This window comes from Pipistrellus kuhlii, unplaced genomic scaffold, assembly GCF_014108245.1.
Source record: "Pipistrellus kuhlii isolate mPipKuh1 unplaced genomic scaffold, mPipKuh1.p scaffold_m20_p_4, whole genome shotgun sequence".
NCBI lineage: Eukaryota > Metazoa > Chordata > Mammalia > Chiroptera > Vespertilionidae > Pipistrellus > Pipistrellus kuhlii.
Window position 1 is genome coordinate 80619307 of NW_023425540.1, and position 25879 is coordinate 80645185.

Below are 25879 nucleotides of genomic sequence, written 5' to 3' on the forward strand. Positions count from 1 at the left end.
TTGGTTTGGTACTATGTCACTCTCAGTTGGAGGCCCTCACTTCTGGGGTTGGGGGCAGCCTTTCTGGGAGTGTCTAATGCTTCATCTTTCTCTTGGACCAGGTTTTCACTAATGATAAGACAGAGGAGTGTGTGAAGCTCACAAGTCTGTATTTGTTTGCCAAGAATGTGCGGTCTTTGCTTCGTACTTACCACTACCAGCAGCTTTTTCTTCATGAGTTTTCCGTGGCCTATTCCAAATATGTCGGAGAAACAGTGCAACCCAAGGCTTACGGCTTCAGTAGCGTAGAGGAGCTCTTGGGAGCAATCCCACAGGTGGGTGTTTTCTGAGCTTCTTGGAGGGTCTTCCTGGAGAGCCACAGGCTTACTCTCCTGAGCAGAATAAGGAAATGGCAGGTGTTTTGAACAGATCCTTTCATAACATACAGTTTGTATAAGATGAATGCTTTTAGTGTTCCTCCTTCATTCTGCAAAGCTTTTTTACATTCCCATATGCCTGACGAGGAAGTCCTAGATCCTGCCCTCAGGAAGGTGATGGGTATTGGAGAGTCAGGACTCCCCAGCAGGTGATAGGTCAGGACACCTCAGCCTCCAGTGGACACACGGTGGAGGGCCATTGCAGGCCAGGCAGGCACCAGAGCCAAGTTGTGAAGGGTTGACCACGTGGCATAGAGGGGAGAGGACAATCTAGGCAGAGAGGATGCGTAAGCACATGCCTGACCGTGAAGTACGAGCTTGTTGTGGGGGCTTTGCTCCTCTGGATGAGGAGCAGCACTCAGTGAAGAGCAAGGAGAGGTCTTCAGGTTTGCATGTGAAAAACACCACAGTCACTGCTGTGCGTAGTCCAGTTGAGAGAAACAGGAGGGAACAGGGAGCATGGCCAGGACTCTGGCCATTGCCCGGGTCAGGGTGTGAGTTGTGAAGGGGTTGAGCCTGAGTGAAAATAGTAGAGCACGTAGTTAGGGACACGTGAGAGCTGAGGTCAGGGCCCTGCTGACAGCTGCCTGTGGGAGCGCTCAGGAGCCCAGGGCGTGGCCGAAGAGGCAAAGAGCTGCCAGCAGCATTAGGTGGAGGGCTTTGTTTAGACTTTAGGATAATGAATTTAGTTTGAGGCATCTGGGAGATCTTCATGAATTCTTTGGGGTGTGTTTAGTTTCTGGAAAAAATAGTAAGGGCTCTCATGTGAGAACTATCTTCATTTATAGATCAGAACTGGTGTTTAGAAGATGATCTTTTTAAAAGCCATAAAGAATATTTTTAAAGCTGAGTCTCATGATTTTTAGACTGCAAAGCTTTTCATAAGGGGCATGTTTTTGCCAGCCTCTATTGCTTTAAAAAAGTATAGAAAGTTTTTTTCTTGGCATTAATTCGGTTTTGAATTCTAGTATGTTTAAGGAAGACACAGGTCACATTCTTCCTGAAGTTTAGGGCTTATCTCCCCTCCTTTTCCATTGCTTAACCAGGAGTATGTCTTGTATGCAGGTGGTCTGGATAAAAGGACATGGTCATAAGAGAATTGTAGTGTTAAAAAATGACATGAAAAGTAAGTAAGCGCCCATCCCTGCCCCTGAAGAAATCCCAGTTCTCTCACTGACTTCTCCCTCTGACAGGTGCTCTTTGTCCTCTAGGTCATTTGAGTTCAAACTGGCCCTTGTCTACTGAGCGTATTCTGGAGGTGCCCAAATCTTGCACAGCCATGGAACTCAAACTTGGAGCAAATGATAATGGTAAGAAAGGACGGACAGGGCAAAGCTGTTGAATTCTAGCAGAAATGGGGATGGGGTAGGAGGGACTCAGTGTGCTACTTTCATGAATTAAAGTTAAGTTTCCATACATTTTTTCAAAGTATTGCTTAATAGCAAAGAAAAAAACTGGCCTATATTTGTTAGCATTTTATGGTTCACTGATTAATGTTCTTAAGGGACGCTAGCACCCTGCTCCCCCTCCAAACGTTAACATGTCAACCCAATTCAGGTGTTAAAGGGAAAAAATTATTCTGACACTCTTTTTAGAACAGTATTTCAACATTGCAATAGGGTCAGCTCTGCTGCAAGATCAAACTCAACTCTGAATACAACAAGGACAAGTGGGTAGTCAAGGGCATCAGTGGATGGAAAATCACCAAGGGGAGACATCAGGGGTAGGGAGATTCTAGCCGAACAGATTGAAGAGGATCCTTGTGAAAGGCAGGCCAAGGACTTAGACATGGCAGTGCTGGGGGTGGGTGTGGGGGGGTGAAGAACTTGGTCAGATTGCATGACTCGAGGATTCTCGGTAAACTGACTTCCCAGCATTTTTGCTGAGACTTAGCAAGGACAGGTTAGACATGGAAGGCCAAGGTCAGGTTCTAGCGGAGAATAGGACTAGGAGGAGTCTGAAGTTGGGTCAGGGACATCCCTGAGTAGGACTGATGGTAAATTCATTCATGTTACTCAAAACAACATTGAATCACTTAGATTTTATGTGGAACCATCTCTGTAGGTGTAAATCAACTCACTTGAATTGACTTTTAGCTTTATTGAAATGTTTTTTAATCCATTGTTATGTATGAAAATTTTGTCTTCCTTGGACTCTAGCAGTCATTAGTGTTATTGTGTTCTGTGATTATGACTCAGTTATGTAACACTTTACATTTTATAAAGCACCTTAATGTAACCCATCTCTCTCAGCTATCACAACAACCTTCAGCCATTGTTACCTGCGTTCCAAAATTCCCAGAGGTGAAGTAGCTTACCCAGAATCACTCAGCTAGGAAGTGACATAATTGGACCTAAGCCTTGTAAATGCTGAGCTTTGTTCCTTTAACTACTATGCACCCCTTCTGTGGGTTTTTATTTCCCTCCTTCAGGAGCTTACTGTGGGGCCCTTTATTCTCAGATGGGGTCTTGGGGAGATCTTGGCTTATGGCTCTTCAGTTACCAAAACAGACCCAGATCTTTCTGTTAATGGCCTTTTCTTTAAAACCTTGAGTTATTGAGTACTTCCTGCCACTTTTCCAGTTTAAGGCTTTTCCAGTTTAAGCCTCGGGCAGACTTATGTGGACTGTCCTGATGAGCCATACCTACCTCTCCTGTCCAGGGCCCAGTCCAACAGAGGAGGAGCTTCTCCGCCTGACTAGTGCCTCTCCTGTGGACCTACTGTGCGCACCTGTGCCCTCCTGTCTGCCGTCCCCTCAGCTGAGGCCAGATCCTGTCATCCTTCAGTCTGCTGATCTAATTCAGTTTGAGGAACACCCTCAAGAACCTTCTGGTAGGATATTTTGTGTTATGGGTTTAAAAGACAAAATTGCATGCCAATATATTAAGTGTGTGATGGAGGTGGGAGAAACTATACCTTTTCAGGCCCAAAATACCTGTGCTGATTATTTAGGACACACTTTTCCTCTCAGGGTTCCTCCTGAACCTGAGTGGGTTTAGGGAGCAAGCAAGGGAGTGATGATGCGGCTTGAGGGATGGTACAGCTGGGCTACATAGGAGGCTCACTCATCACCAAACCTGCCGCCCCTCTGTCGGGGTCTCCATGGTGGCTCCAGGGGGTGAGGGTGGGGCTTTATGAGTGGTGAGGGCAGGAATGGGCATCTGTCCTGACTACAGACCCTGCACAGTGTCTGAGAAGGAAGAGGAAGCTCATAGGCTTGCGTGCTGACTCCAGCCCATGGTGCACCGATCCCCCTGCGTGCCTGACACTGCACTGGGGCTGACAGACTCAGCACATTTAGGTGGCAGGCAGAGCTTGTGTGGTTACTGGAGATGAATCTAGGTCCAGGCTGCCTGACCAGGAAGTGGCAGAGTTAAGGATTTGAACCCAAGGCCTCCTGTCTTTCTGCTTCGTCATCTGACATGATGGCCCTTCTGCTCAAACGAGGAACTTCCTTGTCGTCCTCCGTGTGAGCAGTCCTTCTCCACCCTGCTGCCGAGCTGCTTTCCTGGCCACAGGGACCGCTCCTGGCCACCTGGCTGCTCTCACACCCTTAGTCTTCTCCAGCATCCAAGAGCAGTGAGAGAACTGAGCTGTTCATCCGGAAAGAGGAGCCGGGGAACAGTACGCCTGGCTTCTGAGACTGATCTAGCTTGTGGTAAAAGCAGGGTGTGTCCCCTGGAGAGCGTGACTGGCGCTGGTGGGAGATGGACATGAGCTCTTCCATGGGTTGTAGCCTGGGTGCACTTGGCGTATATGCACCACTAGATACAGCAGTCATCCACACGTTACAAGAGAGAAAACTTTTGAATGGTGTGAGCAGTTCTGTCTGCTATTCTCTGTGAAAGCCAGCCCGAGAAGGGAGCTAGGCTGTGCGTCACTCTCACTTTCTGCGTGCATCTCAGGAGCGCCGCTGAGTGAGACTTCCTGGGTTTTCCAGGGCAGTTAGGACTCTGTGCAATACCTCTTACCCCCTCCCCCCGCCTTAGACCGCAGAGTAAGGTCCTTTGCCCGGGCTCTCCTGGGTCCTTAACTACCTGACAGGGTGAAGAGGCAGAGAAGCCAAAGTAGGAAAAAATGCTTTTAAACCATTGCTCAGTGATTTGAAGGCAAAAGTGAAGATTTCTAAAACTTTGTAATCCAGGGGAGAGCTGAGATGCAGTTTATAAATATTTGACTGTGACACATAGTGGCCACACAGCTGATATGTAAATGGTAGCATGGGTGTGACATTTGGGGGATTATTTTTTTAAATATGTTTTTTGTGTGAAAAGATGAAAAACTAAAAACTAATACTTCTTGCAGGTCCTAGAACTAAATCTGTTTGCTTCTCTGTGTTTACAGAAATTATGATTTTAAACCAAGAAGAGAACACTGAACCAGAAAATAAGGAAAAGTTGACCTCCGACTCCAGCTCCTGTGTCCCGGCACCTCCCTGCCCCCCCTCGGACGCCCCAGAGTCCCAGCTCAGCAAGGGCCCTGTGGAAAGCCCAGCCAAAAAGCAGCCCAAAAATAGAGTAAAATTGGCAGCCAACTTTTCCTTTGCACCTGTAACCAAGCTCTGACTAATTCTGAACGTAGAAGTAGGACGGAAACGCTGTCTGATCTGCACACACAGTGGGTTCAGAAGACACAGCCCTTGCTGTTTTAATGGAAACCCCTAGAAGCCAGCTCCCCTACCCTTAGATGTATTCCATGTTTCAGTTTTTTTTCCATTGAACACAACTTGGAGCTGAATTTTTTCTACTCTTCTCCCCCCCGCCCCCAATTATTTGAAAACAAAAGTCCTGGCATTTGTTAAAGAATTCTTAATATATTTTACCAATTTTTTTCTTAATTATTATGAAATATAATGGAAGAAAGCAGTAAGAACTGGGCTAGAAGGAAGTAGTTTTACTTCCATTAAGCCACATCAGTGGCATCATCCTCCATGTAGCTTAATATAGTCTCTAAGCCTTTGCTTACTGATACTTTCAGGTGGTATTAATCATATGCATGATGTGTCTTGAAGCAAAGCCTGTTCAGTGGCCTGCGTGTTCACACTCTGGAGGAAGGTGGGTCAGAAGTAAGAATGTATGTATTTTCAGGTTGGATATCAAGGTCCTGGCTTCCATGTGACTTGTAACAGTGCCTTGTTTTTTTTATTTTTATTTAACTATGTCTGTAGTTGACAAAAGTGGCTTCATCACAGAATTTTTAAAATATTTTTCCACTTTGGGGTTCCATTTAGGAGCTTCTAGAAAGTTGATGATTTAAGCTTCCCTTTTATGTTAAGTTCCAGTTTGACATGCATTAGGTAAAGGAAAAGGAGGTGGTCTTGGTGTCATGAATTTAAAGTCAGTGTTTGAAGTCCACACATGATTGTGTGTCAAGAGGCAATGTTGGGAAGAGTGTCTCGCTCTTGAGTATGCAATGCATAAAGTTCAAATCGGCTGAGGGGTGAGGTGCTTCATCTGGGGCGGGGCGGGTACTCTTCCCACCAGGAACACTCAGAAATTACAGCTAAACATAGAAAGGCCAAGGCTGGTCAACTTACCTTGGTTTTTGTCCTTTTAAAGCTGGTTTTGATAGTTGGGAAGCTCTGTGTGTGTGTTTGTGTGTCTTAATAGTGTCTAACGCGGTTACTTCTCGCTGTTGGAAGCATGTGCAGGTTTTTTGTGATATCTGATGTTGGTGTTTGGGGAAAAGCCAACCTGTGAGGGAGCACTGCCCTGTCGAATGGCCTTCGCCCCGAGGCGGCTGAGGCATCGGTGACAGGTGGCCTCTCGCCCCTCCTAGAGAAGCCTGGCATTTACAATGGGTTGTATTTGTCGGGCAAAAGGCGAGTTCATTCATAGAGCAGAAAGAACCTGTTGACAGAAGGTCTTCCACTAGTTAGATGGTTTCTTTGGGGGAAATGTTTATATTTTGTAATTTCTGGAAAGCCAGAAAACGGGCTCTGATTTTATAGCCAGCATTTTAATAAAATGCCACAAAATAAGGGCTATAGAGAGATTTTTACAAGATAGATGTTTGTTCCCCAAATCTTTTCTATGAAGCCAGTGATTCCCAGTTCTCAAGACGTAGCCCCAATCAAGATGGAACTACATTGGAAAAGCCTCTGAGCGTGAAGGCGCCTTGCGATCCCGCTGGAGGCTTTTCCTCCACAGACGTAGTGGGACAGGAAGTACAATGCAAATGTGCAGTTTTTTAAAAGAAGCTTTTAAACAGTGGGATAGAGTTAGTGTTGAGAACATCAGCTGCCTTATCCTGAGATTTGATGAGGCCGAGTTTGCACACTTGGACTTCAGTTTTTGCTCTCATGTAAAGAACTGTGGACTTAAAAACATAAGAGGTACTATTACAAGTCACAAGGAACAGTCTCAAAGAGCAGCTTCTTTGGGCAACAAAGAAGAGACTGACATTGTATGCAGTCATGTGAGTGTGGTCGCACCATTTGCTGGAGTCGCCGGTCAGCCTGGGCCACGTGTATGACTAACAATCGCTGTGTGAAGATAGGGAAATACAGCGAAGTTCAATGTGTTCATAATGTATTCCACAATGGCCAGTCCGATTACTATCTATTTTTTTAATCCAGAGGCTTAATTAAATGATGTAACCAAATGATATATAAGAATTAAGACAATGAAATTCTTGATTTCTCAGTGGAAAGACATACCGGATTAGATTTATCTTTAAAAAACAAAAGACAAAAGTTACCACCACAACCCCCTTCCCCATCTTGCACTGTTTGTTTTGGATTGGGCTTGGGGAAGAAATGTTTTTCTTAACTGTCTATTTTGTTTGAACACTTTTTGTGGTTCAAGTGCTGTTTTGTGTGTTGGGACCAAACAGTTGTCAATAAACTTTACAAGCAAGCATCCGATGTGAGTGTTCCGAGTGTCTGAGGGGAGGGAGTATAAGCCAGTCCAGTTCTATCTTTTCATTTTGGGTTCCTCGAACTTCCCACACTTTCTGGAAATCGGCAGTGGAGACAAATTGATCTTGATACTTTGGAGGCCCTTTTAATTTGGCACCCAGCCCTGGCAGGTGACTGGGTATGGGCCCTTTGTGGCCAGGACTCTCTGAGGTTTGCAATCTAGTTCCAGGTTACAATCATGTGTGGAGAAAATAGAATAGCACAGAATGCTCCAGTTATAAAATGGATAATTTTTTAGACTCACTCTCCCTGTGAAAGAAATCCATTTTGCAGGCTACCTCAGTCTTGGTACCTGCCAGGCATGCTTTTTAATAAGCCCTTTGGGAGAACACATTTTATAGATTCCATTATGAAGCCTTTCCCTGAGACCACCATCACCACTCAGCCCTTGTACAAATCTGAAAGAACCCAGAAGTGACTTGAATGTTTGGGTAAATTACCTTTTGACAAAGTGCAATTTTTTTTTAGAAGTTCAACATTAAAAAGCTTTTGAAAACCTTTGGCAATCTTTCAAAACATCTCTCAAGGTAGTGAAGTTTTGCAGAAAAACTTGAGTTGCCCCCAGGCCCCTAAAGAGCAGGGCAGTGAGGTTTTGTAGGTATAATTAAGGGTTTCAAACAGGGCCTTGCATTTGTCTCTGTGCTTTTCCCATCGGGTGTGGAGAAGGTAGCTTAGAAGATGGCCGCTGAGAGTGAGCAGACCTGTTCATGCACAGGTGTGATCCTCTTGCACCCAAGTCCAGATGTGCAGTCACCCATTGGTCTCCATCACCAGTGGGCGCTGGTTTGTCTTGTCTGGTTTCTGGCTGCCTCAGTGGACAAAGACTGAGTCACAGCTCAGAAGCATCCCTGCTTCCTCCCACACCAGTGACCTGCTGTAGCCTCCACTTGCTCTGCAGATTGGCTCTGGGGCTGGGCGAGGAGCAGGAGCCGTGACTCACTGCCCCATACACCGGCGGTCAGCGTGGTCCTCGCTGTTGCTTTACTTGACCTTGCACTCTCCCGCATTGCTTTCTGTCAGGCTTGTACAATAGCTGGCCCATCTCCCAGTTGCTAATGTGATTACAGCAACAGCCTCCTCTAACTCGACTATGGGGAGAAATGCAGAGAAGACAGATCCAATTTGCATGTTTGAATTAATACTTTCAGGGCCAACTGTAGAGTCTCTTTCCCGGGAGAGTTATAGTCTTTCCCTGAGAGGTCGGCAGCCCTGGGTAACGATTTAGGTTGGAATATGATGAAACCTAGCTGCCTTTTGGATGAATTCGGCAAATTTTGGAACAGCAAGAGAACCCAGAACCCCTCCATCAGGTGGGTGGGATGAGGAGATCTCAAGTCCAAGGTCAAGGCCAGAACTTCCCTCAGCAAGGTGAAGAGAAGTCACATTTTGTGGGAAGGAAGGACTTAGGAATGGGGACTGGGGCACGGAGGAGGGGAAGGGGAAGAAACAGCTGCAGGTGGAGCTAAGTGGCTGGTGCCACAGCGGTGCGCCAGCCAGGAGCACTGCAGTGGTCGGGGTGACCCAGGCTGGGAGGGCAGATCTGGCACCGTCTCTCCCATCTCTGCTTGAAAGCCTTCCAGATGCAGGGCCTGGTGTGGACTCTGAGGCCTGACCCCTGCTGACTCTTCCCCCATCTCCCCTCTCCTGACTGAGGGCCCAGATTTTGTTGGCTGTCAGCGAGAAGCCACCTGCAAATCCTATAGGCCACCCACAGTTCCCTGCCACAGGGGCTGCCTCCAATGGCAGCTTAGTGCATCAAGCCAGCAAGGAGAGCCGCTCTCCAGTCTGCTGAGAAGGAGCCCTATAGAATGGAACCTAATCACGTGTGTGACCTCCTATCACCTTTACCAACTTCCACTCGTTAGAAACAAGTCACAGGCCCCACCTCTTAGACAATCCCTAAGACTTGACAGGATCCCCAAGACATCCTATCCAGCTTCTAGCAGGGGAGGAAAGGGTTCCTGAGCTATACCTTTTGAAGGCTCACAACCAAGCTTCAAAGCTGACAGGGCCCTTAAAGTCAAAGTCAGGCTAGACCAGACCCTCCACCCTCACACTGGGTTACAGACCGAGGAGGGGGGGAATGAAGCTGGAGAAGCTGAGCCATTGCCAAGCCATCGAGTGGCAATGGTCTACACAGCTCCCAAGCCCAGTCTTTATTGAGGTCCTCATAGGGGTGCCAGGCACTGAGCCAGAAGGTGTCTCATCACCAGGGAAACGTTTAAAATGCAGGCTATCCACTAAAACCACTGGCTTGGGTTCTTCAAAATCGCCAGGGTCATGAGAGACAAAAAGAATGAAGGAGATTAGAGATGTGGCAAGGAAAAACAATGCTTGTTCTTGGACCACATCCCATGATAGGGGAGGAGGAGGACAGTTGCTATAATGCAAATTATTGGGAAGACTGGTAAAACGTAAATACTAGGAAGGAGTACTGAGTCACTGTCATATGGAAGAGAACACCTGCGTTCTCTAATACACGCTGGAGGATTTAAGGGTAAGGCAGCATTGTGTCTACAACTGAGGTCTTCCAGAGAGAGAGGCCGTGAGTGACAGAGCAGATGCAGCAAAATGCCAGCAACCCGTGAATCTGAGTAAAAGGACTTACTTTTACTTGTCTAAGTTCAAAATTATTTCAAAATAAAAATCACCTCATATTGTTGGAAGCCTGCACATGGGCAGTCAGGGTGGCAGCCCGGCTGCCCCAGGGCCACGTTCCCACCAGCACCTGCAGCCACCGAGGCGCTTCCTTGGGATTCTCCCCTTTCAGGCCTGCAGATTGTGTTCCTATGGGTGCACAGCTGCTATCTGTTTTTTGTTTTAACATATTTTATTGATTTTTTACAGAGAGGAAGGGAAAGGGATAGAGAGTTAGAAACATCCATGAGAAAGAAACATCGACCAGCTGCCTCCTGCACACACCCCACCGGGGATGTGCCCACAATCAAGGTACATGCCCTTAACTGGAATCGAACCTGGGACCCTTCAGTCCACAGACTGATGCTCTATCCACCGAGCCAAACCAGTTTTGGCTGCACAGTTGCTCTCTGAATCTGAACAAACAACTCTTGGTTGAAGCAAGTCAGGACCATGCTAGAGATCCATAGAGGACTGGCAGTCCCAGCTCCAGCTCAGTTTCCATCAGCATGGCCTAGTCCTAATGATGGAGAAAGAAGGAGGCACAGGGCAATCAATCAGACCAGGGGCCTGAGTTCTGTCCTGGTTTTGGTGAGCTGATGACCTTCGCAATCCCTGCCCTTCTCTAAAACACTGTTTCTTATCTTCTAAAAGGCAGCAAACCCTTGTTTTTCACTTCCCAGCATCCATTCTCTTTTCTTCTGGAACAACTGGGCTGATACCTCTCTCCTCCTTCCCCCTGGCTCCAGGGTCAGCCTTTGGACCCCAACTTTGCTGAGCAGAGAACCACACCCCTCTGGCCCAGCAGGTGGTTCCCGAATGGGCATGGGACTGTGTAAAACATGACAACAGACTCATCATGGAGTCGGTTATGCTAAACCCCATATCACCAAACTGGAGACTTAACTACAGTTTCTCCTCTCCCAGAAATGGAACCTTGAATCAGGAGTCATGGATTAGCCCTAATTAGGCCCTCTGCCTGATAACCCCTGCTATCCCCGATAAGGAATATGACCTGGTGATAACCAACTCACTTGTTTTGCTGAGTATAACTTCATTCCTGCTCCCTTCTGCCTATAAACATCCTCCATTCTACGCACCAGTTTGGAGCTGCTTTCTATCTGCTACATTGTCTGGTCGCTATGACGCTCACAGCAGTCAACAAACCAGCCTGATGGGGGCGGGGCCAGCTGACCAACCTCCTGTAGCCCCTCCCCTGGCCTGGCCCCACCCCAGATTGGCCCCCTAACCTTGATCAGGGGCACGGCCAGCCGGCCAACTATCTGTGGCCCCTCCCCCAGCTGGCCCCACACCACTCCAATTGGGGGTAGGGCCCACTGGCCAATCACCCACGGCTCCTCCCCTCAGCCAGCCCAGCCCTGATAGGACCCTGATCAGGGTGGGCCAGCCAGCCTATCTCCTCCACCCAACAGGCCCAGACAGATCTGCCCCTATTGGGGCCAGGCCAGCTGGACCCCACCTGTGCATGAGTTCGTGCACTGAGCCTCTAGTTAATTCATAAATAAATGGGAAAATGACCTGAAGTTTGATCCTCAAGCTAGATTTCTTTCTTCCTTTTTTTTTTTTTTTTTTAATGTATTTTTATTGATTTCAGAGAGGGAGAGGGAGAGAGAGATGGAAACATCAATGATGAGAGAGAATCCTTGATTGGCTGCCTCCTGCACACCCTCTACTGGGAATTGAGCCCACAACCCAGGCATGTGCCCCGACTAGGAATTGAACCATGACCTCCTGGTTCATACATAGGTCAATGCTCAACTACTGAACCACACCAGCCAGGCAAGCCAGCTTTCTTGAGTGCTTTGCCTCCGTCTCTGCTGCCCACCCAGCTGTCCTGCTGGTAACTAGCATGTGAGTCCTGGCTGGTGGATTGGGTAGGTTGTAACTGCTTCTTTTTAAGCTACAGAGGAGCTGAGCTGGTGAGCTCCCACAGCCCAGGGCTGTTCAGCCAGTTAAGGTTTATAAGAGGCTCAGCTGCTGCTGGAATGGCCATGAATCACATCTAATTGAATACAGCTCAAAGGGAAGGAGTGCTGCTGCTGCTGCTGGAACTAGAAATGGGAAATAAACGCCCTGGTCAGGTTCTCACTCTGCTCTCAGACTTAAGTCCTGGCTCTAACACACGCTGTGTGACCTTGGGCTAATCACTTCCCCTCTCTGAGCCTCAGTTTCCCTATCTGCCAAATGGGTGTGATAATCCCTTCCACTCTCCAGTGGAACTGTGGGTGAGGGAGTCCCTGCCCCTGCCTGGTGCATCTAGCTCCCATGCCTGCACCTCGCTGAAACTGCTCTTGCCAACCCCATCCCCTTGTGGGCCCTTTTCGGCAAGTTCTTAAAGTTACATGACCTCTAGGTCAAGTTGGATGCTCCGGAACACACCATCCTTGACACTGTTCAGTGTTTCTTCTTCCTCCCCAGCTGCCTCTACCTATTTTGTTCCCTTGAAGGTACCATTTCAAACTGAGAAGCAACACACCTGGTTAGATCTGTACTTTAGGAAAGTAATTTTGACTTCAGAGTAGCACATAGGTGGAGGAGGGAGAGCTGGCAGGGAATCTGAGTTCTTGGCACAGGAAATAACATGTGCAAGTCCAAGAGAGGGCCAATGGCGAACATGGCAAGAAGAACAAAGAATCCCCTTTGAGCCCCAGCACAAAGGCGGACCCAGGTGAGCAGGAGGGATGAGGAGAGGGATTGAAGAAGGGGCCAGATCGAGAGGGCTTTTAAGTCACATGCAAGAACAAGGATTTCATCCGAACGGCCATGGGAACAGTTTTAAAGGGGGGAATGACACTTGGGTTTGCATAATTCAGGAAATCACCTGGCTGCTGTGCGGGAAATGACCAATGCTAAGAGGGATCTCCGACAGTTAAGAAGCTACTGCGTTGACCAAGCAAAAGATGGAGGCTACACTGAGGATATGGTGGTGTAGACATATCCTAGAGAAATTTAGGAGGTAGGCACTAGCAGTGTTTCCCAAACTTTTGACATATGTGTACCCTTCTATAATTTTCGTAACGCTGAGTACCCCTCGTACTCATGAGAACATAGAATTAGGCGCAGCTAAGCACAGTGCAGTGCATATCCCCACCAAACTCCGATGCAACACGTACCCCCACCAAACTCTTCCCGTACCCCTGTGGGTACGTGTACCACACTTTGGGAAATACTGCACTAAAGACTTGGCAGTTGTGTGGCTGTGAAGAGAAATATCAGAGTCAAGGACAAGTCCTAGGAAATCTTGGGCAACTGGGTGGTACATTTTCCTGAGATGAAAACCATGGGGGAAGGGGGGAACTTAGGACAAGGGTCGGCCAACTTGTTCTTAAAGGGGCAGAGAGTAAATGTTTTAGGATTTGCAAGCCACATGGTCCCTGCCGCAGCTCCTCAACTCTGCTGCTGTAGCACAAAGGCAGATAGAGACAATACATACAAAAATGCACTTGGTCATGTTCCAATAAATACGTTTCAAAAACGTGGTGGGCTGATTTGCTGACCCATGTTTTAGGACGTGTCACATTGGAGGGGCCTACTCTGGATCCAAAGGGAGATCTGCAGGGAGCAGTTGGAAACAAGGGTCCGAGTGTAGGAGAAAGGTCTAGGCCAGAGAGAGAATCCAGGTGCAGCCAGAATGCAGATGGGCATCTCAGACCAGCAGCAGGGGGTGAGCAGAATGCTGAGGGCCAGGTCCTGAGGACAGGAAGAGATAAAAAGAACTGGATAAATGTCTTTCTGAGTGGTGGGAGGTACACCCAGAGAGTGAGCGCCTCAGAAGTCGAGTGTATGTGGCAACATGGCAAAGAGAGCAGGGCAGCATGAGAGCTGACATGTGTCAGCTGGATGTAAACGAGGGGTGCCAGATCATGTCACCCCAAAAGGTGTCTCTTTGGCACTGTTTTGAGCTAAAGGCCGTTGAGAACCAGCTGATGCACAAAAACTTTAAAAACAGGGGTTTTATAAAGGAAATTTCCATTTATAAATGACGTTTAAATTCCCACCTGTAAAAGGTGCCTCCCCCTCCCATACAAGGAAGAGGAGGACTCATTAATGGAGAAGGTAGAACTTAAATCTGCACAACAAACCTTATTAAACAACCTTTGTCTGCCATACTTTTCCCAGTCACCTATGCATTACTTGTCTCCCTCTCTCACCCATCACCTCCCCCCATCTTTCCCCACCAGAATCCTCAGAGCTCCTTTTCTTTATTATTATTTTTCAAATATTTTTAAAATTGATTTCAGACAGGGAGAGGAAAAGAGATAGAAGCATCAGTGATGAGAGAGAATCATTGATCCGCTCCCTCCTGCATGCCCCTGGATTGAGCCCCCCACCTGAGCATATGCCCTGACCGGGAATCAAACAGTGACCTCCTGGTTCGTCACTCAACCACTGAGCTGCATCACCAGGGCTCCCTTTCCTTTGTTTTAGCCTCAGATGGTAAAGAAGCCCAAGCTCTTGGGGTTACTCATTGCTGGATGCTTCCCGTGTGTGTCTGTGCGTGCATGAGTTAACGATTTCTCTTTGTTTCACTCTTATCTATCTTTGGTTAGCCCCATTTGCAGTCCCATCTGGAGAACCTAAGATGAATAAGGAGAAAGATTTTTCCCCCCCTCCTCTATATAAACAAATGGTTGCATCCCTGATGGGAGGGTCAGTGACAAGAGAGTGACAGAAATCAGGTTAAAATAGGTTGAAGAGGAGGGAGTAGAGATAAGAAAAATGGAGATAGTAAGATGATGAACAAGTCTTAAGAAGGCCGTGAAAATATAGAGAAGAGAAGGTGATGGCTGCTAGGGAAGTTGGAATGGAAGGTTGTTTGATTTTTAATGGAGCAGATTTGTTTAAATGCTGATGGGAAAAGGAAGGACTGTTGAGGTTACAGGAGGTGGATGCTGAATGGCGATCCAACCACTGACTACCTATGGGACCTTGGATACTTTCCTCACCTGCAAAGGTTAAGTAATAATAGGGTCTGCCCTGTGGGTTAAGGTGAGGAGATGAGAAAATGTGGATACATGGCTCAGTGCATAGCAATGAGCTCTCAACAAATGCTTTTCCTGTTATCTCCCCTCTTCCCCCACACCCCCCTTGTCTTCCAGGAGTGAGTCTGGGTGTGAGGTCCTGAGGTCTGCAAGGTTTCTCAGCTTTGCAGGCAGCCTTAGTGATCTGGGAGCATCTTAAATTCCTTCCTTCTGCTCTTCTGTAAAAGCCTAAATAAATGGTGGGGTTTTGTGTTAAAAAAAAAAAAAAATCAATAGGAATAGCAGGAACATGAGTTAGGTCTATTCTAGGGTTCCGCAGATGTACTACAGGCAGGATTTTTATGAGGGCTTTCACTTCCTTTGGCTTATTCCATTGGTGATTGTCTTTAATTGGTCCGAGGTCAAGGCCTTCCAGACCCACATCTTCCACAGGTAAGGGAGAGTGGCAGGCCCTTAGCAGCCCACATTTTTATTGCAAAAGTGAGGAGCATCTGTGTAATAAGTTAAATAGTGTCCTCCTAAAATTCATGGCTACTTGCTGTCTCAGAATGTAACCTTATTGGAAATAGGGTCTTTGCAGAAGTAATTAAGGATCAAGATGAGATAATCCTGGATTTAGGGTGGGCCCTAAACCCAATGACTGGTGTCCTTATAAAAACAGGAGAGGACAGACACACATTCAGAGGAAGTGGCCATGTGAAGACAGAGGCAGAGATTGGAGCGATGAAACCAGTGATTGCCAGGTGCCACCAGTGGCTGGCAGAGGACAGGAAGGACTTCCCCCTAGAGCCTCAGAGGGAGCATAGCCCTGCTGACACCTTGATTGTACACCTCTGGCCTCCAGAACTGAGCATAAGCTTCTGTTGTTTAAAGACACCCTGGATGAGGTAACAGGTATGGCAGCCCTAGGAAGCACTTCAAGTCTGGCTTCATGGCAGTGAAGGAGGACAGTGTCCCTGAGGCCGTGTGGAGGCATGGTGGTGGTGGTGCCTCTTTAGCTTCAGGAGGCAGGAAGTGGGTGCACGTCAGAGCTGGCACCTGAGGCAGAAACACATGTGAGACAGAGTGGGAGGGGCTTGCTGCCCACCGGGAGGGGCCATCGGCCCAAGACTGGTTCCTTGGTTAGAGAGATTTGTGTCAATTCCAAAGCTGCTGTGACTTGACAAGGCATTCAGATTTACCTTGTAGCTGTTATTAATCCTCACCTGAAGATATTTTTTCTATTGAAGGGGGGAGAAGGGGAGGGAAAGAAAGAAACATCCATGTGAAAGAGACACATTGATTGGTTGCCTCCTGCTCATGCCCTGACCAGAGTCAGGATTGAACCTACAACCCAGATATCTGCCCTTGACCAGGAATCGAACCCACAACCCTTCCGTGCATGGGCTGAAACTAACCACAGAGCCACACCAGCTATGGCCAGATTTACTTTTTCTTTTTGGCTCAGAAAAAAACAAAACGAGAATATCCTTTAATAGGCTGATTTATTCATATGTCTCTGGCTGCGGGGTTTCTCTGTTTGCCCTGCTGCAGCTTACCTTACCGAATAAGACGTGTTGTAGATGAAAGGAGTTTTTGTTTAGCTTTATTTTGTTTATCTGGCTAATCCCAGATACTAATGACATGCTAAAAAAGTCTTATCCCTCGGTTTCAGCAGAGTTTGACTTTCTAACTCAATGCAAAAAACACTTATAATTCCAGTGGGATCAGTGGTTCAGATCTACCTTAAATTCACAAATATATTTCTTTAAATGCGATCCATTAGTAGCCTAAGAACTTTACTTCTAGAAAATTATCTTAAAGAAAAATAAAAAATTCAGATGAAGCTTTATCCCAAGATGATTATCATAATATTATTTATAATACTGAAAAACCAGAAACAGCCTAAATGTCTAATAGTGAGTAAACAGTTAGATAAATTATGGTATATTCAGAAGATTACAAATATTTTATGAAGAGTATTTAATGTGTACAAAGAACTTTTAATGATGTGGGAGAATGATAGTGATATAATGCTAAAAGAGAAGAGAAAACTTGTTATGAAATGGTACAGAGGATGCCAATCATTTTTTTAATGCATTAAAAAAATTGAAAGGAAATATCCCAAAATGTCAGAGTAGTCTCTAGTTGAAGGAATTATGGGAGCTAAAAAAAGGAACCCAAAGCATTCTTTCTACTTTCTGTACTTTTTAAAGTGACTTGCTATGTACGTGGATTATTTCCATGGTCAAGAAAAAAGTAAAAACTTTGAAAGTGCTGTGTACGTGGTTTCCGCTTTTATTTTCTTTGATGGATGATTGCACATCAGCAAACCTATGCTAACTACTTAGGCCGGTCACAACACACACGTACGGAAGTCACATGGGCTGTGCCCAGCTGGCTGTAGCTTATGTACATCAAGTTACACAGGTGGACTTGCTAGGCTGGTTAAAGTACACCACCAAACGATGGGACACGGTTGGGTCAGGCTGCCTCTCCTGCCTGCCACTGTCGTTTACAGAGGTCTGTGTGTTGGGCTGGTGAGTGGGGTCCTCTGGCACTCCTTCTGGGGGCCCCTGGGGTTGGGGAAGAGCGCCTGGGTCAGCATCTGCTTGGGGGTCCCCTGATTGTCTGCCTTGCCTTGGTGATGGAGCCTCTGGCATTTTGCTGCCTCTTCCAAGCACTGGGCGTGCTCCAGCCCAGGCTCCATCCCCTCTACTCCACATACCTGGGCAGCCATTGCAAGGGAAGGAAGAACCAAGAGCAAATGGACAGGGTCCTGGTGTGAACCGTGCCCAGGCATGGGAGGGAGGGAAGCGGGAGACGTGACCGTGACACCACACACAAGCTCACTTTTACAGATGGGCCCTCTGCCTCCAAGGTGTGTGGGCTGTGTGGAGCCCTCCAGGGCACAGCCCCTGGGAAAGGACAGCAGAGCGAGGAGGGTAGACGGGGGATGTGTCCAACAGGGTGCTAGGCTGTTGAAAAGTCGCAACTATACACACCTGGGGGTCATGCCCCTCTCCCAAGTCATTTGCACGGTGGGTTAGGTACAGCTAGACTGAAGTGGAGATATATATTTTTTTTTTAGGAAGGACCTTTTCCTGGTGGTTTGGATAAACAGTGAGACAGACTCCTGGGTTCGGCATGCTCTGGGGAGGGCCATGCGACGGTGAGGGGCTCCCTATTGCTACACTCTGTACAGGGCGGCTGGGCCCGCCCGCTGCGCCCGCAGCCCCGGCGGCAGTCACAGGCTTGCCTTCAACCCCTTCCGCCTTTGAGAGCTCTTGGGCCCCGGTGACATGGGGGCTGTGAAGACAAGTGGATGGGAGGGGGAGTCCCCGTGGCCCCAGGGGCACCCCACACGGGGGCTACATGATACTGCACTGGGTAGCCCCACAGCAATCCTTGATGAGTGCCAGCCCGGTCTTGGCCACTGTGGGCTTGCTAGGCGGGGGCTCTGCTTTCTTCTCGGCTCGGGAGCCTGCAGCAAGGTAGGAGCACAGAGAAAGAGAGGGAAGAAGGTAGAGAGAGAGAGAGAGAGAGAGGTGAGGTAAGGAGAGCCCTGACCATCTGCAACCCCAGTCCCATCCCAACCCCCAGCCAGACCTTGCTTCACCTGGTGATGTGGAGAGCTGTGGCATGCATTTTATATGGTCATACTGACTGTTCCCACTGGCCTTTCAGTCCTCAGCTTCCGGTCACAGTTTATAAACCTTATCCTATTCAGTTCTCACTGCCATTGTATCTGCCAAGCTTATCACAGGGCCTGGCATTCAAGAAGTAGTTGGTGAATGACGAAATGGAAACTTTGTTCAAGTCATTCCAGTCTGAGAGCTCGCGTCTCATTCATTAGCTGTTCAGATACGTCTACCACTCAGTCTCCGTTAGCTCTTCTTTGGGACTGTCTATGAGATGTAAGTTGGGCCTTCTAATTCTGTCTTCCATGTTTCATTCCTTCTCTTTCATAGTTTCCATCTTTTTGTCTCTGTGCTGCATTCTGGGTGGTTTTTTCAGCTCTGGTTTCTAATTTATGAATCCTCCCATCAACTGTATCTCTGTATCTAACCCATTGAGTTTTTGCTTCAGTACTGTAACAATATTTTTTTTAGAAAGCCAGGTGTTTGCAAATCTACATTTTCTTTCTTAACAGCATCTTGTTCTATCATTTGTGTTGAATTCCTTCTCATTTTAATAATTTTAAATATATTTATTGTCTCTTTTAATAGTCTGTTATTTCTAGTTCTTGGGAGAACAGGCATTCTCTTTTCTCTTTGTTGATTCAAATGGACTCCTCTCATTGTGGCTCATTTTAATTGGTTTTACATTTTTGGTTATTCTTATTTTATTTTACTTTATTTTTTCATTGATTTCAGAGAGAAAAGGAGAGGGAGATAGAAACATCTATGAGAGAGAAGCATCGATCAGTTGCCTCCTGCATGCGCCCTACTGGTGATGGAGCCTGCAACCCGGGTATGTGCCCTGACTGAGAATACAATCATGACCTCTTGGTTCATAGGTGGATCTTTAGCTGCTGAGCCACATTGGCCAGGTTGGTTTTATATTTTTATTGAGAGCTTATCGTCATGGAGGTTATCCTATATGTGAACTGTGTACGTATTATGGAATACACTGAAGGGTCCCTATTGAGCAATTTTGCACTTGCTTTGCTGGGGTCCCAGAAATTTCACTGTTTTTTTTTTTGTTTGTTTGTTTGTTTTTTTATCAGTTTTAATTTTTCCACTTGGGTTCCCATCACCAGACAGTAATTTAAATTTGGCCCCACACTTAGCCTCTTGAATGTGGTGCAGGCTTGGTGTTTTGATTTCTTGCTATAACCCTACTCTGAAAGCAAGTTTCCTTAGTACTCCTTCTCCACAGTGCTAGGTGGAGTTTTTCTAACTCCCATGGATTTACAGGGGGACCAGGGACCATGTGCCATGCTATTTTAGGGGCCTGCAGAAGGGACCATGGCTCATCTCTCTCTTTATTCCCCTACACTTTACAACTGTATTTTCCTGGGATGTTAACGGATGACCAAGGAAAACTGGGCTTACAACTGTAGTCATCAGCGGCAGCTTTTGGGTTTTGTCTTCCTAGCAAGGTTTCTGGCCCTTTTTACTTTGGTAACAGTTGATGTCCCTGTGGCTACAAGAGTGAGCATGTGACAAAGATCTGGCCAATCACAGTATTTTAGCCACTTGATAAAAATGATGGGCCGAAACCGGTTTGGTTCAGTGGATAGAGCATCGGCCTGTGGACTGAAAGGTCCCAGGTTGGATTCCAGTCAAGGGCATGTACCTTGCACATCCCCAGTAGGGGGTGTGCAAGAGGCAGCTAATCGATGATTCTCTGTCATTGATGTTTCTAACTCTCTGTCCCGCTCTCTTCCTCTCTGTAAAAAAAAAAATCAATAAAATTAAAAAGAAAAAAAATGATGGGTCTACATGGGAACAAAATCCAAGAAAGGCCAATTAGCATCTTTCCCTGATATTTATATACTTATATACCAGCAGAGAGAATCTGTGCTACTGCCTCAGATCTTGCTAAGTTTTATGGCTCTGGAGTTTTGGCCTCACAGAGGAGAAAAATGGAGCTAACATAGAGAGAGGGGCACAGATGAGAAATGGAAGGAAAACAAGGATTCTAACAGTGTCCAGTCCCTGAAGCCCTGGTTCTTGTTGCTCTTCTTCCAAATCCTCTGTTTTGCTAGGGACAGTTTGAATTGGGCATCCCCTTGGTATAACTGATAGCAACCTCACTGGATCAACAAAGAGAAGACAATTCCTTGACAGCAGGGCCATTATCAGCTTAATATGCTAATGAACATTAGAACCTTCCATACAGAGGGTCAAATATGCAGCATTTCCCAAACTTACTTCACACAAAACCCTTTATGCTCTGAGTTTCTTGTGAGACTAATATTCTGAGAAATGTAATTCTGGTTCCACTGCCTTAGAAATTCCAACTCCAATAGAAGCCAGAGCTCCCTGAGCCTCAGTTCCCACCTCCTTGCCTCAGTGGCCACCAGCTCCTCCTGTGAAACGCATCAAACTGAGTGGTTCGAGAATGGCAGCTGCTGCCAGAACCAGCTCCACAGTTTGCAGAACCAGTGCAAAATGAAAATGCAGGGCCCCCTGTTCCAAAATTCTTAAGAATTGTAAGACAACACTAGCTAAGCACTGATGCAATCACAGGACCTCCTAGGCATGGGGCCCAGTCCACAGGCCGATGCTCTATCCACTGAACCAAACCAGTTTCACAGGCTGCACAGCGATAAAGCTGCCCCTGCCCACCTTCATCCCATGCACAGGTTTCAACTCTAAAAAGCATTTTGCTTTGCCTTCTTTGGACCCCACACCTCTTTTAAATTTCCTTTTCTCTTGGATGGGAAGAGAAGAAATAATGTATGCACTCACTGGCTGGAGATTTAGTTACTTTGTCTAGAGGTTTTAACTTGATTCTCAGGAAATCAGCCATTTCCTTGTCTTCTTCCTGCTCCCTGTGAAGACAGATGTGTAAAGACAAGAGGAAAGTAGAGTAAGCAAGGAAAGCATTAAGGAGCTGAGGAAATGAGGCAAGAGGTTACATGTGTGGGGCCATGTAATGGGCTTTGTGGGTGGTGCATGCACGTTGTTGTGTGTTATATATGGTTGATATGTGTATGTTGTGTGTTATGTGTGGGTGGTAGTTGTGTGTTCTGTGTTATATATGTGTGGTGTGCATATGTTTTCTGTGTTATGTGTGCCTGGTATTTATATGTTGTGCTTGATAAACCTGCTCTGAAGCAGACACATAAGGAAGGAACAAATGCTTAACTGAAGCATAGATGAGACCCCAGGGTAGAGGCAAGGAGATCACAGAACCCAGTCTCCCTTCCAGAGTTCAGTGAGCTGGGCAGCACCTCTCCTGACCCTGTACCTTTAAGTCACCCTAAACACCTGTGCTTCCACACGATACATGGCAGGTCTCAGAGGTGCTTCCATAAGATACATGGCAGGTCACCTCACCTCTTCCAACAGTCACCAGGAGCAAAGACAGGGGGCCATGCCTGGCTGAGCTAGGCAAGGTGCATCCCAGGGGCCTTGGATGACCCAGGAGGACACACAGAGTAAAGAGGAAGTTGCCCTCTGAGTTTGAAGAGGCTCTATGAGCCCCTCTCCTTGGGAGGGGCTCCAAAGGCTTTGCTCCAGGACAAAAATATTCAAGAGTCAACATTCATGTTTCCTGGGCTCAGCCTCCTCTAGAGGTAAACCATGGCTCCAGGGCCCCTATTTGTCCAAACCCAGGGGATGGGTACATCTGCAAATAGGAGGGGCATCAGAACCACCAATGAGGGGAAAGAACAGAACAAGGCTGGGAAGGGGACAGGGCAGGCAAGGAAGCAGGTCAGTACAGTGGCAGGGTTTCTGTAGAAACCAACAGAAGTTCCTAGAAGTTGCCTTGATGAGTTCAGAGAAAGGTCAGTGAAGAGAAAATGTGTAGGAAGCACACCTGCATGTTATGTGATGTAATTTCTCTCTGCTCACTTCCTTGAATGACATTCAGTTCAGTAAGACCCACAGGCATTTGCAAGACGCTAGAGCTGGATTTGAGTTTCTCTTGAATGTGAAATGGGTTCTCAGGCCAGAAGGCTGGGGTTCATTTGGATCCAGTGTTAGGGGACCCCTTGGATGAGCCCATGCCTGTTGGGCAGGGCTGTGAGTCCCAGGAGCAAACAATGGGTTTGGAAGGAAACTGAGGCCGTGCTACAGCAGCCTGGTACCCACTCACCTTAACCGCTCGACCTCTGCATCATCCACCAGGAAGTCTCTCTTCTGCACCAGTCTGTGGATCTTCTGGATTAGCTCGTCCTCTCTCTGCTTCTGCAGCTTGGTTTTTTCTTTTTCTGGGAAGAAGAAAGCATCAGCAAAGAAACAATTGAGTGAAATTGGTGAAAAACACTTGCATCTGAGGGGCCAGGGTTGGAATCCTGGATCTACGATTCCAGTAGTTGGGTGAACTTGGAGAAGCAACTTAGCCCATTTGAGCTTCAGTTTCTTCCTCTGTAAAATACAACCAGTGAGGCTTAAATGCAGGGACATTAGTAAATGGCTTAGCAGAGCTCAGATGTGGTGAGCGCTCAGTAAGTGGTAATGAAGCGGCAAGGGGTTCCTGCTGAAGAAGGCAGAGGGTGAGGAGGGCTCAGTGGGGGCGCTGGGAGAGAAACACTCATAGCAAGGACATCCAATGTCAGAGTCCACGCTGATGGCCTGAGTCCTATCCCAACGACCCAGGGCTGGAATGCCGAAGAGAAAACAAAAGAACCAGGACTGGAAATGAGGACTGAGAAAACCACAAGTGCATCGGCCCTCTCTGCTCAGACCCCTTCAGAAGATAAAGTAAATGGGCACCTCATCCGTCCGCATGCCTAGGGCTGGCACTGGCAATTTCCTCTAGGTTTAGAGACAGAATCAAGGTGAAGAAAATATAATATTTGGATAAGAGACAAAATCAACTTCTTTCGTTAACCAGAAGGAAAGTGAGGAAGGGGGAAGAATTTCTGGCAGCCCCTGGATTCCTGACCACTGCTACATTGACAATGGTGGCATCGTTCTTCCTATAGTTGGTCCTATGGGCTTGTTAGCATGGCAGAGTACCTTCCAGCCTCAGCAGGTAAGTTCACACAGTGCCCACAGACTCGCCATAGTACCCTGATCGCTCAGCTCTCTCAGGAGGTCCGGAATGACTTGCAGGTCCCCAAGGAAATGAGAATGTCCCTCCCCAAATTAGTCACCCTGTTTTTTAACTCTTTTCCATTCAGGCATCCTCAGACTCCCAGGTACTCAGCTGCAGCCCTCCACTCATGCAACTCACAGGAAAAGCCACCTACTCAAAGTGGTCTGTGCCAGCTACAAACCGGTCACTTATCCAAGTCTCCATACTAGAGGCCAGTGCTGCTCACCTGCTTGTGTGTCACATACCTTTTCTGCTGGTATCCCTCACCTGTCTGCAGGCATCACCCACCTGCCTCCAGGCTCCATCCATCTGCTCACTGGCATCACCTACTTGCCCAGAGGCCCACCCACTTATCTGCAGACACTGTCATTGATTGGTGATGTGACCTCTTTCTTGCCAACATCACCCACCTACCTACTTGCCAATAAGAACCACCAGCTTACCAACTTGACCTACTGCTTGCTGCCATCGCACAACTGATTCTTAGCATCTCAATGTGCTTGCCCGTGTGTCCCTCTAACATGCATTTCATCTCCACCAGCACCTCGTTAGTCCAGGCCACCATCACCCCTCCCTGGACCAAGCTGTGGCCTCCTCGCCAATTTCCCTGGCCTGTAGCTCCTATCACAACTGTGAGCCCCCCCTTTAGAACCAGACAGTCCTGGCTTGATGCCCAACTTTCTACCCCTCCCAGCTGTGTGACTCTGGGTACAAATGATTAAATGCCCTCCAGATTAACTATTTACTGAACCAAGTACAAAAGAAACACATACTTAATGAAGGAAAAGAAAATCAGGTAACATAAATGTGCAATGGTCAGTGCTTAGTAATTGAAAACTATTATATTTATACTAGAGGCCCAGTACATGAAATTCATGCATTGGCGGAGAGGGGGGGAGAGGGGGAGGTGTCCCTCAGCCCAACATGCACCCTCTCCAATCCAGGAGCCCTCAGAGGATGTCCTACTGATGGTTTAGGCCCACTCCCCTAAGCTGCAGTCTGGCCTCTCTCTGCAGGAGGCAACCGGGCTGATCATCAGGGGAAGATGCCACCCCCATCACCTTGCTGCTACTGCCACTGCCGGCCGCCTCAGCTTCCAAGGTGTTTTCATCAACACAGACTCCAGTCCCTTTACCACAAAAAAATGACAACTTTCTTTAGGCATTTTCAAGATGTCTCTTTCATAGGATATGACCGACCTACCTTCCTTCCTTCCTTCCTTCCTTCCTTCCTTCCTTCCTTCCTTCCTTTCCTCCTTCCCTCCTTTCCTTCCTTCCTTCCTTCCTTCCTTCCTCCCTTCCTTCCTTCCCTTCCTTCCTTCCTTCCTTCCTTCCTCTCTCCCTCCCTCCCTCCCTCCCTTTCCTTCCTTCCTTCCTTCCTTCCTTCCTTCCTTCCTTCCCTCCCTCCCTCCCCCCCTCCCTCCCTCCCTCCCTCCCTCCTTTCCTTCCTTCCTTCCTTCCTTCCTTCCTTCCTTCCTTCCTTCCTTCCTTCCTTCCTTCATTTTTTCCTCACCTGAGAATATTTTTCCATTAGTTTTTAGAGAATGTAGAAGAGAGAGTAAAAGACAGAAAGAAACATCAATGTGAGAGTGACATTTCGATTGGTTGCCTCCTGCATGAGCCCTAATCAGGGCCCTAGCCAGGGAGGAGCCTGCAACCTAGGTACATGCTCTTGACCAGAATCAAACCCGGGCCCTGCGGTCGGCAGGCCAAGGCTCTAACCACTGAACCACACTGGCTAGGGCAGGAGATGACATTTCTTATCCCCTCCAGCAGCGGACCTTCATTTTTTCCTCCAGGAATGAGGTGGGAAAACCATAGATCACCTTCTTGGATTCTTATTACCCAAGTTACCAAGAACACTGTGAGTGGCTTACAGGGAGCTTAGCCAATGAGCAGTCAGAAAAGGTGTTTCCTCTGCAGCTCACCCACACAGGGGGGACTGCTGGTGCACTGCGGCTGGCAGGCCCTGTTCTCCGCGGGCCTGCGCCATCCATGGCTTGCCTCACTGCACACGCAGTCCTTTCCCACCCACCTGCGTGGGCAGTCTCCTCCTGAGTATTGTGACATTACAGTGTCCTGAACAATTTGCATATTACCTCTTTATACTATATGGATTCTCTGAGGGTTTTTTTTTTTCCTCATTCTCTGAGGTTTTTGTTTTCATTTATTCTAGGTTTCTCAACCTTGACACTATTGATATTTGTG

General features: G+C 47.4%; 2 protein-coding genes across 11 annotated transcripts in view; one reads left to right on the forward strand and one right to left on the reverse strand.

Moving 5' to 3' along the window:
* Nucleotides 1-12661, forward strand: part of MARF1 (meiosis regulator and mRNA stability factor 1) — a 47047-nt gene extending 34386 nt beyond the window's left edge. For 2 of the 10 annotated variants that reach the window (XM_036408908.2, XM_036408914.2), the window contains exons 23-27: nt 102-314; nt 1482-1542; nt 1628-1726; nt 3078-3248; nt 4761-7281. In XM_036408908.2, the coding sequence (XP_036264801.1) occupies nt 102-314; nt 1482-1542; nt 1628-1726; nt 3078-3248; nt 4761-4981 (765 nt within the window). In that variant the 3' untranslated portion in view covers nt 4982-7281. Of the gene's footprint in view, nt 1-101; nt 315-1462; nt 1543-1627; nt 1733-3077; nt 3249-4760; nt 7282-12411 lie in introns of those variants that run through there. The other 8 variants (XM_036408912.2, XM_036408913.2, XM_036408909.2 and 5 more) reach the window with 7 other exon arrangements.
* Nucleotides 12662-17236: 4575 nt separating this feature from the next.
* The window catches only part of BMERB1 (bMERB domain containing 1), an 89054-nt gene continuing 80411 nt past the window's right edge, over nt 17237-25879 (reverse strand). The window contains exons 4-6 of the mRNA XM_036408915.2: nt 22728-22842; nt 21374-21456; nt 17237-18438 (exon numbers count right to left, since the gene is read on the reverse strand). Coding sequence (XP_036264808.1) covers nt 18326-18438; nt 21374-21456; nt 22728-22842 — 311 coding nt within the window. The 3' untranslated portion in view covers nt 17237-18325. The remainder of the gene's footprint in view (nt 18439-21373; nt 21457-22727; nt 22843-25879) is intronic.